At 42.4% G+C, this 17,184-nt stretch overlaps 1 protein-coding gene and 2 non-coding genes across 3 annotated transcripts in view; 1 reads left to right on the top strand and 2 right to left on the bottom strand.

Moving 5' to 3' along the window:
• Positions 1 to 210: 210 nt before the first annotated feature.
• Positions 211 to 17,184, bottom strand: part of LOC100091303 (mevalonyl-coenzyme A hydratase sidH-like) — a 30,192-nt gene continuing 13,218 nt past the window's right edge. The window contains exons 4-6 of the mRNA XM_029053063.2: positions 12,123 to 12,267; positions 6,967 to 7,116; positions 211 to 813 (exon numbers count right to left, since the gene is read on the bottom strand). Coding sequence (XP_028908896.1) covers positions 593 to 813; positions 6,967 to 7,116; positions 12,123 to 12,267 — 516 coding nt within the window. The 3' untranslated portion in view covers positions 211 to 592. The remainder of the gene's footprint in view (positions 814 to 6,966; positions 7,117 to 12,122; positions 12,268 to 17,184) is intronic.
• On the bottom strand, positions 6,790 to 6,927 carry LOC114807512. Its single transcript, XR_003755572.1, has one exon. It is a non-coding gene; the product is annotated as a small nucleolar RNA SNORA7 (small nucleolar RNA).
• On the top strand, positions 14,066 to 14,203 carry LOC114807531. The gene has a single exon (XR_003755591.1). It is a non-coding gene; the product is annotated as a small nucleolar RNA SNORA7 (small nucleolar RNA).

Here is a 17,184-nt window from a genome sequence, read left to right as displayed (position 1 = left end):
GAGTGCAATTAAAGTTGCCCTACGTTCCTGTGATAGAAAAGCTTGGGGAGGATTCTTCTCTTGTATCTTCCTCAGGCAGCTGCTTTATCTGTCAGAACAATATACTTAACTTTTACCGACCACCTCATTAAAGTTTTAGTATATTTTTTTCAGAGGTTCACATAACTCTTATAAACCTAGATTGTGGATTGTGAGATAGTGCACTCTTCATTAAGTGAAATAAAAATGTATATTTATTAATGTGAACAAGCACCATGAAACAATAAGCAATAGTAAAGTGATTTTATAGCATAAACCCAATTTAAAATGCCCCAAATATTGGGAAATTAAAATATTTAGCTCTCTAGTGCCATATTATTCTCTTCATCCCCCCAAACAGGCAGCTCATGCTCATTTTGCTAACAGTTACAACTACTATTACTGTTCCTCTATGAATCAAAACACATGAGAATGAGATTCTTATGGCGCAGGTTATATTACTTGAAATCCAGAAGGAAACAAGCTAAATTTTGCCAATACATTTTAGATTCAAATGCTCTTTAAGGATTATTATAACATTTATTTTTCTAGTCTGTGAAAAGGATACGTGTTCTCATAACTTTCCTCCCCGCCCCTCGCCAGAAGTGAACCTTTTGGCACCAGGGACTGACTCTTTCAAAAGCACTTGGGCACCTGTGTCAAATTCAAACTGCATGGCACTAGTGAAGGAGGAGGCATCAAAGACACTGTGGTATGCAGAGCTTCTGTCTCCACGCATGCACTCCTGAGGGAAGGCCGAGATCTGTTCTGCTAATTTGATAGCAGTCTGAAGAGCTATAAGAAAAGTCATAAGAGAGTGGTAAAATAACTCGTATAAGCTGAGGGACCACGGCTCTCTTTGAGTTGGAATGAAAACTCTCCCTGCTTCTTCTGTCACCGCTGAAGTAATAAAACCCCTACTTTACTTTCGGCATCTTTTCGTCTTTGCCCTTCATCCCTTCTTCAAGCTTTCCACAAAACACGACGAGAAACATTTTATTCTAGGTTTTGTCCCCTTCACTCTTCTGAGAACACACTCACTAAGGTTTCCAATGACCTTCTTTGAGCTAATGTGCTCAATCAGTCATATTTATTGGGTACTTATTGTATGCATAGCCCTGTACTGAGCACTAGGGAGAGTACAACACAATATAACAGACACATTCCCTACCCACAGTGACCTTGCAGTTTAGAGGGGACTGGATGAGCTCTTCTCTGTCCTATTCCTCCTTGACCTCTCCGCTTTGACACAGTTGACCACCAATATGACACTCTCCTGGTTCTCCTCCTACCTCTTTGACCACTCCTTCTCAGTTTCCTTTGCTGGCTCATCATGCTCCCCTCATCTTTTACCTTGGGTACTCCAAAAGGCTTTGTTCTGGGTCCTTACACTTTTCACCCTACATTCATTTTACCAGGAAATTTATTCACTCTTCATTTTAGCTACTACCTTTTTGCAGATGAAATACCAGCCCTGACTTCCCCACCATCATTCACTCATTTATTCAATAAAATTTACTGAACACAAACTGTGTGCAGAGCACTGTATGAGGCACATGGAAATATACAATAAAAGTATACGGCACAGTCTCTGCTCTGGAGGGATCTACAATCTAAACTCACCTACTGTACAATTTTGCATTTCCTCATGCCTCCAGGACATTTCCCCATGGAGAACTCATTGGCTCTTTATACTCAATATGACAAAAACAGAACACCTCATCATCCCTCACTCTTATTTTGTTGTCTGTCTCCCCCTTCTAGACTGAGAGCCCACTGTCGGGTAGGGATTGTCTCTATCTGTTGCTGAATTGTGCTTTCCAAGCGCTTAGTATGGTGCTCTGCACACACTAAGCACTCAATAAATACAATTGGATGAATGAATCCCTCCCAGATTTTCTTCCCCTCCTAACTTTCCCATCACCATCAATACCATCACCATTCTCTCTGCCCTAGATGTTCATTCCATCAGCCATTCTTAGCACAGGTGTAGCAATAGTAATGGTATTTTTTAAGCGCTTACTGTGTGCACAGCAGTGTACTAAGCACTGGGAAAGAATACCCATCTGTTTATTTTGTCCACTTCTTTATTTAGCTACTTTTGTTTTTATCATTTCTATCTATGCATTAACTCTTGTTCCTATTATTATGTTGGTAATTTGCATTTGCCTATTTTCCCTACTAGATTTTAAGCTCCTCAAGGAAAGGACCACAGTTTTTACTTCTAGAATATGGGTTTGGGAGCCACATTGATGATGATGATGGTTCTAAGACAGAGTATTTCTCCCCTTGGAGTTCTGGGTGAGCCTGGACTTTCAGGACCCCTGGGAAGAGAAGCAAGACCAATCCCTTTATCCTTCCCTTTGAAAGCCCCCACTGAACCATCCACAGTATTTTCGCCTCGATCTTGAGGATCCTAGTGTTCATGTCGTCAGAAGGGAATGTCCCCTCCCCACCCCCTTTTCCCCCCTTGCAACACACACACACACACACACACACACACGCTCGGTTCTGTTCGTCTGAGACTGGAAGCTCGATAAAGTGTCCAGTTGCTCAGTTGATAGGCTCTCTATACAAGCAGATGTCTTTCTTGGAGGATGTAAATTCCAAATTAGTTAAAATACTAAAAAGTTGTCAGTTATTTCACTTACTGATAGTCAATTCGAAAGTGCTGTAATTTCCCAAAAGAATCAATGGTTGCCTGTTTCCCTCCTCCAGGCTTCATTCTCTCAAATTCTGAGACAACTATATCACTCAAGTTTTGTTTAAATATTCCTGGTTTTTACTCGAATTACCTTTGACCTTGCCAGATGGTCAATTAGAAGTCTTGTCCTGGCGGGGAACGTGTCTTCTAATTCTGCTATATTGTACTCTCCCTGGCACTTATTATAGTGCTCTGCACAAAGTAAGCTCTCAATAAATACCATTGATTGATTGATTTTCATCATATCAACTCTCATGAAAAATTCAAAGCCACCTAGATTAAAACCACCTAGTTTTAGCATCTTTTTAAAATATTAATTTATACTGCCTATTCTTCTGAAAAAAAAAAACACTGGGCAAATTTAAGTTATTAAAATAAAGAGGTGCATTTTCAAAACTGAATTTAAGCAGTGAGATGAATACTTCAACATCCTGCACTATTCAGCATATTAAACCAAAATAGTTTATTGGCATAGCATAATTTAGTGGTTCACCTTTGTATTTTTTTAAATGGAATAATATTTCATTTTCACAAGATAACGGGAATTTATGCCTGTGGGTGTAAAATTACTGATGGCATGGTTTATCCTTTAAGAAAATATTCATTTTTTAGCACCTGTAATACAACCTGGCCCATGGGATCTCCTCTTTTGGCATCAAGTTCTAATATTTTTTTAATTAATATAAATTACTTGGAAAAGCATTTTAGTTTTCACCTGGCTGCAGCCAGAATACAGGACTTATGAACATCCATTTCAAAGTTATGTCATCTACTTTTCCCAACCAAAATGGGAATAATTTAAAAAGAATCAAAGTATCAGATTGTATATGGAATGTGGCAGGAAATCTAGAGGCATTAGCCCTGTGTGGTTACATAAAATAACTGCAGCTTCAGGAAATTTGAATACCCTCCTGTTTCCTTTCATGCCACCAAATAATCAAAATAATCTATTTTTTAAAAATATAAACATTTGAAATGACATTTTTTTCTGAGAATTGTTGGTTTCTTGAATAAACTTTTCTTTCCTATGTGAAAAGTTTTACAAATGATAGGGAATACAATTTCCTAAGTCATTTTCATTTTCATGCTTTTAAAAGAACAGAATATGGAAAAACTTAACCAGGCAGGAAAATAGGCTAAAGTAAGCAGAAGTCATATAAGATTAAGTTGAAAAGAAACTGTTGCTACTATGCACTAAAACAGTTTCCACATGAGTCCAAAATATAGTATAGTGTCTCCTCCCCTTTACTTCCTTGGGAAATGTTTGGGGATAAATATAAATATTTATCTTTTAGGGGTATTTGATTGCCACTTGTAAAGTAGTATAATGCCATAATCCATCAATGGAATTTATTGAGTACTTACTATGTGCAGAGCACTATAATAACTGCTTGGGAGAGTATACAACACAACAGAATTAGTAGACTCATTCCCTGCCAAGACAAGGCTTCTAAATGATCATTCTGGCAGAGTCAAAGGTAATTCCAGTTAAAAACAGAAATATTTAAACTATCACATTCATCTTCTACTTAGTAGGAGAAGGGGGCTTTCTTTCAGGGTTATAAGTTTGTTAGTGGAAGGAAACTTCCAAAATTGTATTTTCCACATTTTTAACCTTCTCCCAACTACCTTAGAGTGCCTGGCATATAGTAAGCGCTTTAACAAATACCATTATTATTATTATATTCAAGTATCTGCTTTTGTCTCAGAGCTGTTGATAAAACATCAGGAAAAAAAAGACAATTCTGGATAAGCAGCAGTAGAGAAGCAGTAGAGAAGCAGTGTGGCTCAGTGGAAAGAGCACGGGCTTTGGAGTCAGAGGTCATGAGTTTGAATCCCAGCTCTGCCACTTGTCAGCTGTGTGACTGTGGGCAAGTCACTTAACTTCTCTAGGCCTCAGTTACCTCATCTGTAAAATGGGGATTAAGACTGTGAGCCCCACGTGGGACATCCTGATTCCCGTGTCTACCCCAGTGCTTAGAACAGTGCTCGGCACATAGTAAGCACTTAACAAATACCAACATTATTATTATTATTATTATAAAATCAGTAGTCCATCTAGCCCAGGACTCTGTTTCTTAAGAGTGGCAGTAGTATATGCTTGAGAGAACAGTGTGATGACTTAAGGATTAGAGATGTGCCATCTGGCATCCCTAACTCTTCCCCTCAACATGCTTAACTTCTCTTCCAGGAATCCATCATGGACCACTTGTCCATGTGTTTACCCAAACCTCTCCTGAACCTGTTGATATTTTCATCATGCTTCGCTTCCTCTGAAAATGGATTTCATGTTTACGTGCCTCCCCATCCCCACCTCGCTCCCCCACCCCGAGGGACAAAGTGTGAGTAGCAGCACCCATGGGGATGGAAATTTTTGAAAATGACAAATACAAATTGCAAGAGTGATGGATTCACTCTCTGACTCGGATTATCAACAGTTAAAGATCAACTGGGTGTGTTTCTTCTTTCTACAATCTGCTGGCATAACCAAGTGAGCCAGCAGGCAAACAAAACAACCCTAATGGCCAGCGGGTCAGATTGCTAGCTTTCTGTTCCACTGCAAGACACAAAAAAAGCAGTGTTTTATTAACTACCTCATGCAATTTTTAGTGTTGTACTCCATGGGGTAAGGGATTGAGAGTAGGGAAAGGAAAGTAAGAGTACTTAGTCTACCTGCGATTCTATAAGGTTTAAAAAAAATAATTCAGGACCAAAATAGCATCACTGCTTGACCTGACTAAATACATCCTGAAAGTAATATAGCAGTCTACCTTTGTGTGACTCCTTAAGCCTGATCTTTCTTACCGGGCTGATACCTTAGTGGGGTTCTCTTTTCACATTTGTTCCAGGTCCTGATGCAGCAGTGTTCAAATTAAAGCCAAACAAATGTTGGCAGGTAAATTCCTATTTTTGGTTTCTTGGAAGGAGAAACTTCCTAAGACGGAGTTTTACCTTTGAAAAATAAGTCACTATTGGGTAAAATAAACAGCCCAAATTGGGACACTTCATCATCATTTGCCTAATTTGGAATATTGGAAACTGTGCTGACGCAACCCAGGATTTCATTTGACAAACAACAACTGAGCTCATCTGAATGGGGTGGTAAATGTGAAAAGGTAAACGATGAGAAATATTGCATAATGAGGCCACAAGAAAAAAGTTCAGGGCTCTTTAAACGCTTTGGATATTTGCTCCAGTGCCTCTGTTGAGTCAGACCTTGGACCATGGTGGCTTGAACCAAAAATAACACAACAAATTGCAAAGGTTACCAAGGTTTTGGTCAGCTCTTTATGACCTTACAGCAGTCCCTTTCTGTTGAGTGGAAATATAACATTTAACATAGTTAACTGATTAGGGGACCCTCCTAAAATATTATTTTCCCCTCAAAGTTGTTTACAACTCTCTTGAGATCTTCGTTTCTGGTTTTTGAACTTAGGGAATGGAAAAATGACTTAGGGATATTTGAAACAAAGTAAAAGGAAACATTTATCTTCGGAGAACTGTCCAAGACTATCCCATGGTAGGATAAGACTCCTTGTTAACAAACGGAGAAAATTAATTCCAATAGGAATGTACAATCTAGAACTACATGTATAAGAGGTGATGGGTGGTAAAGTCCAAAAGATGCAGCTGGAAAAAATTAGGATGTTAAATGACCCATCCACTGTCTGAGACAGAATACTAGACTGGATTGATCATTGAACTGACTCAGTAATGACATATCTTATGTTCTTATTTGTAGCTGTTCTCTTCCTCCAAAATATAGCAACCATATGCATTTTTCTAGGGCTACTACCACAGAATAGGCGGTGTTATATAGAGAGGGAGAGATAATACATTTGTCTTGTCTTATGCTGTTGGAGTTGTCTTCAACCCATAGCGAGTCCATGGACACATCTTTCCCAGAATGCCCCACCTCCATCTGCAATCGTTCTGGTAGTGGATCCATAGAGTTTTCTTGGCAAAAATACAGAAGTGGTTTACCATTTCCTTCTTCCATGAAGAAAGTTGAGTTTCCACCCTTGACTCTCTCCCTTGCCTCTGCTGCCCAGCGCAGGTGAGCTTTGACTTGTAGCAGATTGTCTTCCGCTCGCTAGGCACTGCCCAAGCTAGGAATGGAATGGGTATGCCTCTGCTTGGCTCTCCCTCCCATAGCCGAGACTGGTAGAGTACTGAAAACTCTCCAGGTGCGATCCAGAGAGGGGGCTAACACATTTACTTAACCCAAATTACCCATTACTTACCTTGGCCATCAGGGACCACTCGATTGGCTAATCCAAACTCATATGCTTCCGATGCACCAATGGGGCGCCCAGTTAGAATGAGATCCAGGGCTCTCGACAGGCCAATGAGCCTGGGTAGCCTTACGGTTCCCCCATCTATTAATGGAACACCTACAAGGCAAAAGAGGCAGAAGGTGAAACCCCAATAACCCAAGAGAGTGATGGTTGCTCCCTGAAATATAACAGAGCTATATATTCTCCAGAGCTTCTAACAATTCCATTCTAGGCTGCATATGACTGGAAAACTACCTGAAAGGGCAGCCTCTCCCATAGGTTGTGAGCGCCCTGAGGGGCAAGGTCCTTGTCTAATTCCCCTCTCAGTATTCTCTCCCAACACTTAGTACAGTGCTCTGCGCACAGTAAGCATTTTAATAGAAACTCAAAGTATTACATCTTGAAAATCAACTCCATTGTGCATTTTTGTCACACCAGTTTCACTAGTGGGAGTCCAGGTGAGCTCAATCAATCAATCAGTGGTATTGATTAAGCACTTACTGTGTACAGAACACTGCACTGTTATTGGAAGAGCACAATGGAGTAATGAGATGTGGCTTTGCTCTGTTTCTGAAGTGACACGGGATATATTGAGGCAATCTAAGAACTGTAAACATTCTGTAGTCTAAAGCCCTTCAGTTTTCCATTATTGCTTTGATTTTAAAACACACACACACACAAGCATATGCATACACAGACCCCCCATCCAAATGCTCATCACTCCATTCCACCCTCAACCTTCTGATAGCTTTCTGCTCTGCCTCTTCAGGGAGAGCTCACACCTGAACTGACCCTCCAAGTCTTAGGTTTTAGTAACTCCTGTCAGTATGAGAGAGTCCTTGAACTAAAATCCCCTTTCAGAAGGGTTGAATCAGCTCTGGCTGGGAGCATCTCCCACTCTCCTGCCCTACCATGCCCCTCTTGGAAAATGTTAACCTTTCCACACCAGCCCCACCTTGTTCTGGATGGGATTTCCCCATCTCTTCCTTTGAGGGTTATTATTTCAGGCCCTCGGGGAGTCCTGAGGCATTCGGAAATAAAAGAGCCTTTTTTCTGCTTGTGGTGGACTTGGCCTCCAGGATAAGGCTGAATTGAGCACTACCCCAAGCCAAAATTACAGGTCACAGGAAGAGGGAGAGATCATCTAAGGCTCTGGTCCAAGCCACTGCCATCCCAGCTCTATGAGTCACTGTGCCCAGAGAGAAGGGCTGGGCTCCAGAAGCCACCAGAGAGTAGGGCGGGCGGGCGGACGGACGGCACCCGAGTTCATGGATCTGTGTAGGGGCCTTTTTCTCCCTCAGAGGATAGAGATCACCTGCAACAGACTACTCAGAAGTACTGAACAGAACTTGTCACTTTTTTTTTTTACATCACTGGAGGAAATGAGAAACATCGATGTGGAAGGACAATTGGGGTAAGCAAGTTTCTGAACCCAAATTGTCCTTCATTTCCAATCTATGGTATAAAAATCCCAAATGCAATTTCCCAGCCTCAGAAGCAGAAATCCAGCAAGCTTCCTCCTTTTCTCCCTTCCCCATGTCTCTCTTCCGATTTCCCTTTTCACTTTCTTGGCCCCTCTCCCTTCTCTATTCCAGTGCTTCCCTGTTGGCAAGGAGAAGCAGCCTGACCTTTCCTGGGATTTGCTGGTCCTCTCCCTTGTCAGAAGCAGTGTGGCCTAGTGGAAAGAACAGGGGCCTGAGAGAGGTCCAGGTTTCTAATTCCTGCCTGTGTGACCTTGGGAAAATCACTTCTCTGTGCTTCAGTTTCCTCATCTGCTAAATGGGGATTCAATTCCTGCTCTTCCCTCCTTTCAGTTTGTGAGCTCCATATGGGCTGGAACTGAGTAAGACCTGATGATCTTGTATCAATTCCAGCACTTAATACAGTGCTTGGCAAACAGTAAGCTCTTTAAAAAATACACAATTATCATTATTATTCTCAAAGGGCAGCGTTGTGAGTCCCTTGGATGAGAAAAGCAGGGCTCCTCATCCATCCCCCACTCAACGCCCCCCCATTTCTACACCACTACTGCATCACCTATGAGTCCTCACTATTGTAGCACACTGAATAGAGCACAGGCCTGGAAGTCAAAAGTTCATGGGTTCTAATTTTGGCTCCTCCACTGGTCTGCTGTGTGACCTTGGGCAAGTAACTTCATTTCTCTGTGACTCAGTTAATTCATCTGTAAAATGGGGATTGAGACTGGGAGCCCCACATGATACAGGGACTGTGTTCCATCCTATTTGCTCGTATCCACCCCAGCGCTTAGTACAGTGCTGGGCATTTAATAAGTGCTTAATAAATACCATAATTATTATTATTAATAGTAGTATTAGCTATAAGCACTTATGCACCTAACTTTAAAATCTGCTGTTTCCCCTACCTATAATTCATTCAATAGTATTTATTGAGAGCTTACTATGTGCAGAGCACTGTACTAAGTGCTTGGAATGTACAAATCGGCAACAGATAGAAAGAGTCCCTGCCCATTGACTGGCTTACAGTCTAATCAATGGATCTACACTCTGTCTCCCTGCTAATCTATAAGTTCCTCAAGAGCAGGGATCATATATACTAACTCCATTGAATCATACTCTCCCAAGCACTTAGTACAGTGCTCTGCACATAGTATGTGCTCAAAGAATACCATTGATTGATTGATTGAGCCATCAAGTCAAAGCCATCAGTGGAACAACCTTCATTTGAACTGTTAAAGTTCAGGCAGCGTTTCAATCTATGAGAGGAAAATTTAAAATCGGTGTGAAAAAACCCTCCAGAATCAACATGTCTCTGAGCAGCCCTAACTCTGGCTCTTTAGCCTACTACCAATAGGGGAATTTACCCCTACCACTTCCACCACCACAATTTGGGACAAAAAGCATTAAGGTAGGATCAAGAAGAAAGCTTTGCCACGTGTCTGTTGTGTGACCTTGGGCAAGTCACTTAACCTCTCTGTGCCTCAGTTACCTCATCTGCAAATGGGGATTAAGACTGTGAACCCCATGTTGGATACAGACCATGTCCAACCTGATTAGCTTGTGTCTACCCCTGCGCTTAGAATGGTGCTTGACAAACAGTAAGTGCTTAATAAATACCATTAAGAAAAAAAAAACCACCCCAAAACTCTTCTATTGCATCAACCAAAGGTATTTATTGATTAATGCAATGTTAATGCATACCTAAATACGTAATAAATATATATATATATATATAAATATGTATTTATTTACGTATGTATATCGTCTGTCTTCCCCTCTAGATTATGAGCTCAATGTGGGCAGGGAATTCATCTGTTTGTTGCTGTACTCTCCCAAGCGCTTAGTACAGTACTTTGCATACAGTAAGTGCTCGATAAATATGAATGAATGAATGAAGAGTAATTGCTTAACAAACACCACAAGTAGTAGTGTTACTGCTACTGCACTGATGCTGGCAAAGAGAGGAAGCCATAAAGTGGTGTCTAGGGGTCATAGGTAAATGCCAAACCCTAGAGATCTAAGGAAAGGGTCATACATCTCCTGTTTCTAGTTTGAACCCAGGCTTCCAATCTGCCAATCCTTAGTCCTTTCCCTAGGATTTGAAAGATCTCATAAAAGAGTTGTATTAAAACTGCATTTAGCGACTGAAATAAGTAATGGTGAATTTGAATTCTGTCACTGGGGTGATGGAGTGAATCCACTGGGTCCTTTAGAGCAAGGCTGTCAAATGCAACCAAACTGGCTTGTGGAGTCAAATTTGGTTTGAAGAAAAACTAGTGGTTCGACTTGTGCTCAGAGTTCCAGGGAGGGGAGAGAATGGTGTGCTGATGGAGTACTGGAGTTAAACACTGCTATTTAAAATGGCATAGGGTATGGCAGAAGTGGGAAGGGGGTGAGGAGGAAAAAAAAAACGGGGAGTGCAGGCTTTGGGCAGCTACAGGGAATGGATTCTTGAAGTACAAAACCACAGCATGAAAGTGTCTAACTCCATCCTGCACTCCTTCCTGTCCCTTCCCTCTCCACCCCCAACATATTTTCTTTCCCTTCAGTGTTTCCTCTCCCTCCACATCTACCTCTCTTTCTCCCTCCTCTCTACTCCTCCCTAGGTTGCATTTCTCTCTGAGCAAAAGTGGCTGCCTCTGAGCAGCCGTGGAGGAGGCTTTCCACACAGCCCAGTTTTCCCACCTTCAACTGGAAGGGGCAGGGGACGCTGGATAGTGGAAAGCCCCCTCCACAGCTGCTGACAATGTGGCCACTTTTGCTCAGATAGAAATGCAACCCAGGGAAACTTGTATGGGGAAGTTCGATGTGGGGATGGTCGCTGTGCAACCATCAGAAAACCAGGCCTATAGGCCTATAAACATTGGATGTGCTCCTCCTGGGCTCGCTCCCTCTGGGTTATACACTGGGGCATGTATCCAAGAGAAGACGAGTCCTGACTGCTGTGCTGATTCTGCTCAGCTAAGGGCAGGGAGTGGCCAGGCCAGCATGGATTTGCGAGAGCTGCTTTTCCCAATATTGAGGGGGAAAGGGAAGGAAGAATCCAGTCATAGCACCTCAAAGAAATGTGGCCTAGTGAAAGGGTCAGAGGACCTGGGTTCTAATCCCGGCTCCATCACTTGCCTGCTCTATGCTTTGGGCAAGTCACTTAGCATCTCTGGGCCTCAATTTCCTCATCTGTAAAATGGGGATGCCATTATCTGTTCTCCCATCCCCTTAGACTGTGAGGCCCATTTGGGAAGGGACTCCGTATGACCTGATTATCTCGTATCTACCCCAGAGCTTGGTACAATGTGTGACACACAGTAGTAGCTTATCAAATACTACAATAATTTAGATTCTTGTGTCATTATTTAACTTCTGGTGTCATGAGCCATTGAGGCGTATTAATAGTAACAATAATAATAATTGTGGTATTTAATAAACACTTTCTATATGCCAGGCACTGTACTTTTTCTTCACGCTCCTAGGAAATTGAAAAATGACCAATTATTAGACAGTGAAATTCCAGAACATGTGAGGATGCTTCCAGCTTACTAATGCTCAATGTTGCTTATGCTGTAGGGATGACTTTGTGAAGAAAATGAAGCATCTCTAACCAACAGTGACTCCCTCTGAAGCATCTTGCCCCAGGCATGTACTTACCAAAGCGCCTGCAGAACACCCCAAGAACTGCACTCTGCTCCACCACCCGGAGATCAGCCAAGAGGGAGAGCTCCAGGCCTCCGGCCACGGCATAGCCGCTGACCGCAGCAATCACGGGTTTGGAAAACTGCATCCGGGAGGGACCCTAACAAAACAAAGAACAAACACATGGCTCAGACCGCACGCCCAGGATTTCTGGGCTGAAGTTCACCTAAGAGGCACATTAATAACATTAAGAAACTCATCCCAGTTTTGCCTATCTGGAATGCCGTTCTCTAGCAATATCCTTTCTTTGACTTACATGCCTCCGTATCCACACCTGCTTCCCCTGAATGCCACTTGAAAGGCACATGGTGCGGGGGGTGGGGGGGAATGGGCACAGACCCAAGTGCTTAGGCAACAAAGAAGGGCCAACACAGAATGGGCGGAGAAGTGGGAAGGGACATGAGACGTTAGGGAAGGCTTCTTGGAAGACACCTGACTGTTAGTGGGATTTTGACGGTCGGGAAGGTGGTGGTCTGTTGTATATGAGTGGGGGTGGGGGAGGAATTCCCAGGCAGGGAGGACATGGGCCAGGTGTCCACGAGCTGGAGATACAGTGAGTAGGTTGGGCTTTGCAACTCTGGTTCATTGTGTGACAACCTGCTGCCCCCTGCTGGGGTCGCTGTGAGCAGTGAGTGGGACCCCAAACAGCACATTCTCCACCACTCAGTGCACTTCAGAAAGAACCGTCCCTACAACAGACAGGTAAAGGCTTCAGGCCAGGACCCAGTTGAGATGGACACCGAGGCTGAGATTGCTGGTCAGCAGAATCACCAGACGTCCCATTCCCAACGTCCTGCGGAAACAACAGAGAACCAGATTTCCTTTCCTCCTAATTTGGCTCTCTATGACCTATCTAAAAGGTATACCCCAAACACAAAAATTCTAACTCCTGTCCTGTATATGCCACTTGTCTTGTCTTATGCTGTCGAGTCAACTCCAACCCACAGTACAACTCCATGGACCCATCTCTCCCAGAGTGCCTTACCTCCATCTGCAATCGTCTGATAGCATATCGATAGAGTTTAATTGGTAAACATACGACAGTGGTTTACCACTGCCTCCTTCCGCATGGTAAACGTGTCTCCACCCTCGACTCTCTCTTGTGCCACTGCTGCCCAGCACAGATGAGTTTTGACTTGTAGTAGATTGCCTTCCACTTGCTCCTCGTTGCCCATGCTAGGAATGGAATGGGTTTGCCTCTGCTTGACTCTGCTTCCCATAGTCGAGACTGGTAGAGTACTGGAAACTCTCCAGGTGCGATCCTGAGAGGGGGAATATGTCACTACATTATGGTTTTCACAATAGGCCCTAGTCAGTAACAGTTATTGTTCAGTATGCTCCTCGTGGGCAGGGATGATCATGTTTAAAAACTCCATTATATTGCACTTTCCCAAGCACTTATTACAATGCTCTGCACATGGTGAGTGCTCAATAAATACCACTGATATATTCTATCTGTTTTAATTTTTCTGCTCCAATAGCAGCAGATTAATCTTCCATTGACTTTTAATGTGGATGATTTCCAACACAAATTTGTAACAATAATCTTGTGGCTATTAAATGGAAAACAAGCAAAACTAGGTCGAACGGTCATTCAGAATCTTATTTTTCCAAAATGCTCACCTAAATTCTAATCTCTTAGTGATCAAAACCAATTTCTCAGGCCAACCAAAATTAAAAGCAAAATTAAGCAAGTCAAGCCAAATAAAAATTCTAAGCAAAATCAGGGAAATCCAAACTAATTTTACTAAATTGTAATGGGTCAAATTAATCTAAGAGGTTTGCCTTCTCCTTCCATTTCACTGATGGACATAGTATCTTCTCAACTTGCCTGTACGTATGAAGGAATGAAAAGGAACATAAATAAGAGTAATTTATAGTGTCTAGACTGGTTACATCCCCTCTCAAAACTGCACCTGGAGAGTTTCCGGTACTCTACCAGTTTCAGCTACAGGAGAGAGAGTTAAGCAGAGGCCTAACCATTCCATTCCTAGCTTGGGCAGTGGCTAGCAAGTGGAAGGCAATCTGCTACATTCAAAACTCACTTATGCTGAGCAGCAGTGGCATGGGAGAGAGTCAAGGGCAGAGACTCAAGTTTACTGTGTGGAAGGAGGCAATGGTAAACCACTTGCACATTTTTACCACAAAAACTCTATGGATATGCTACCAGAACGATTGCAGATGGAGGTGGGGCATTCTGGGAGAGATGTGTCCTTGGAGTCGCAATGGGTTGGAGACGACTTGACAGCATAAGACAAGACAAACTGGTTCCTTGCCCACTCAAATCAAACATCTTCAGATGTTAATAGGAAAGGAGTAGCATGCCTCTCAAAACATGGACTAGATCTGAGATATGTAAATTGAGGACATTTGCTCACAAATCCATACTTTCCTCTAATTTTGCTTTTAATTAATTTCCCTTTCAGGCTTCAAGCACTGGGCTCTAGACACTGAAGGAAAATGCAATCAGCAGCACATTTTAGCAGGACACAATTTCATTTCAGTCCATAATTTAAGAGGCATTTAATCTGAAGACATGATTCTCTCCTTTTAAAAACTGACACCCCATCTTTTCTCTGATCCCCTCTCAGTTCAAACAGGACACCACAGACTGGGGTGGGACAGGCCATATTGCTCTCAGAACTCTAGCCAAGACTTGGGCGGAGTGGAACAGGTCATATGCGGAGCCTCAGCTATAATTTAAAATTTCACTTCTTCCACTGGCTTGCATCCTACATAAGTTAAATATTGCTTAGGGTTGCTCTCCTTTGTCCCTGGGAATGTTCTGAACAAGAGTTTCAGAAGTGTGTGCCGATGTGGGAGCCTAGAAAGAGAGCACTCTCAATGTAATAAGGAGGTGGGCAAGCTTAAATTTCTTGTGGAGAGTGCAGCCTTCTGTTTGGAAAAGATAATATCCGGTGTTTGAGCTGTCCTCATTTTAGACAGAATGCAATGAGTAGGAAGGGTATATGGACATTTTTGGAGCAAAGAAGACTGGGGATTGGAGGTGGAGAGGCCCCAAATTCCTTAGCCATCTGTAGCCCAATCTCAAAGTGCATTTTCTAAATTTTATATTTGAGAACCTTTCAGGTGCAAATTAAATTACTGCCAATGCCCAACTAATGATCTTATTTATTTACTGCCTATCCTACGGAGGCAAGGGTACCAAAAGGGCAAAGATTCAGTTTCAAAAAGACTGTTTTAAAAGGAAAATTCAGAATATTGCATTTCACCACATAGAGATTATTGGATTATATAACTCCTGTTAGGAAATGGATGGCATTTCTAGACGGGAAGAAGTTGAAGTATTTAGAAAGCTTCGGAGTTCCATTTGTCTCTCATATGTTATACAACATAGATATAGATAGATAGAGATATAGATCCCGACTCTGCCACTTGTCAGCTGTGTGACTGTGGGCAAGTAACTTAACTTCTCTGTGCCTCAGTTATCTCATCTGTAAAATGGAGATTAACTGTGAGCCTCACATGGGACAACCTCATTACCCTGTATCTACCCCAGCGCTTAGAACAGTACTCTGCACATAGTAAGCGCTTAACAAATACCAACATTATTTTTTATTATTATTATTATATTATCCCAGCTCTGCCGCTTGTCTGTTGAATGACCTTGGGCAAGTCACTTCAATTCTGTATGCCTCAGTTACCTCATCTGTAAAATGGGATTGAGACTGTGAGCCCCATGTGAGACAGGGACTGTATCCAAACCGATTTACCTGTATCCACCCTGGCCCTTAGAACAGTGCCTGGGACATAGTAAGTCTTAACAAATACCATTATGATTATTATTATTATATTTCTTTAAATAAAAGCACAAAGTCAAAGAGCACAGTCACTGACTTGACACCAGCTACCTGATTTTCTCCTGGATCAGCTAGCTTCAGGGGACAGGAGTGAGGGAGACCCCTTCTGTGAAAGCTGCTTCGTGGCCTCCACAACCAAGATGCTCTCGGACAAACCCCCAGGGTCTCACTCTTTCTGCCCTCTGATCGAAACCCTGCTCCTTACCCAAAACAACTGCTGACCTGTGGCCCAAGGTGATGACAAGGAGAAGGGGATTCCCCCATCTTATGATTTTTTTTTTTTAATGGTATTTGTTAAGCACTTACTATGTGCCAGGCACTGTTCTAAGAGCTGGGATAGATACAGGTAATCACATTGGACACAGTCCCATTAATCCACATTTTACAGTTGAGGTAAATGAGGCACAAAGAAGTAAAGTGACTTGCCCAAGGTCACACAGCAGACAAGAGGAGAAATTCAGAGTAGGAGAGATGAGCAAAGGACCCTCACTGGTCCTTCCTGCTCCAGATGCTATTCTAACAGTGCTCAGTGCCTGCTCAACTCCATTGCATGTCACCACCACTTGAATATTCCTCTTGCATCTCAGCTCGGCCACGTGCCTGCCGTATGTCGCAGAATAAGTCATTTAACTTCTCTGTGCCTCAGTTTCCTTATCTGCAAAATGGTGATTCCATCTCCCTCCAACTTAGACTGGGAGCCCCATGTGGGACAGGGACTGTGTCCAACTTGATTATCTCATATCTACCCAACGCTTAGTACCATGTTTGATGTGTCTGTTTATTGTTATTCTGTATTCTCCCAAGCGCTTAGTACAATGCACTGCACACAGTAAGTGCTCAATAAATATGATTCATTCAATATTTATTGAGCGCTTACTATGTGCAGAGCACTGTACTAAGCTCTTGGAATGTACAATTCGGCAACAGATAGAGACAATCCCTGCCCCAATGAATGAATGAATGACACAGAGTATGTGCCTACGAAATACCATTATTACTTTTACTCATTCCCAGGGCTTAATACAGTGCTCTGCACAAAGTGAATGCTCCATACATACTGTCACTACCTTAAGGGTTTATTGAGTAAAAATACCATACACCAGCGATGAAGGTGTTTATGTAATAGCCCATTTTGTAGAGTAGGGGCAGAGAGAGAACGGAGTAATACAGTCTCAAAAGACTTTTGAGAACTGATG

Source organism: Ornithorhynchus anatinus, chromosome X2 (assembly GCF_004115215.2).
Source record: "Ornithorhynchus anatinus isolate Pmale09 chromosome X2, mOrnAna1.pri.v4, whole genome shotgun sequence".
In the NCBI taxonomy this organism is placed as follows: Eukaryota; Metazoa; Chordata; class Mammalia; order Monotremata; family Ornithorhynchidae; genus Ornithorhynchus; species Ornithorhynchus anatinus.
Note: the sequence above shows the minus strand (reverse complement) of the source record. Positions and strands in the feature narration are given on the sequence as shown.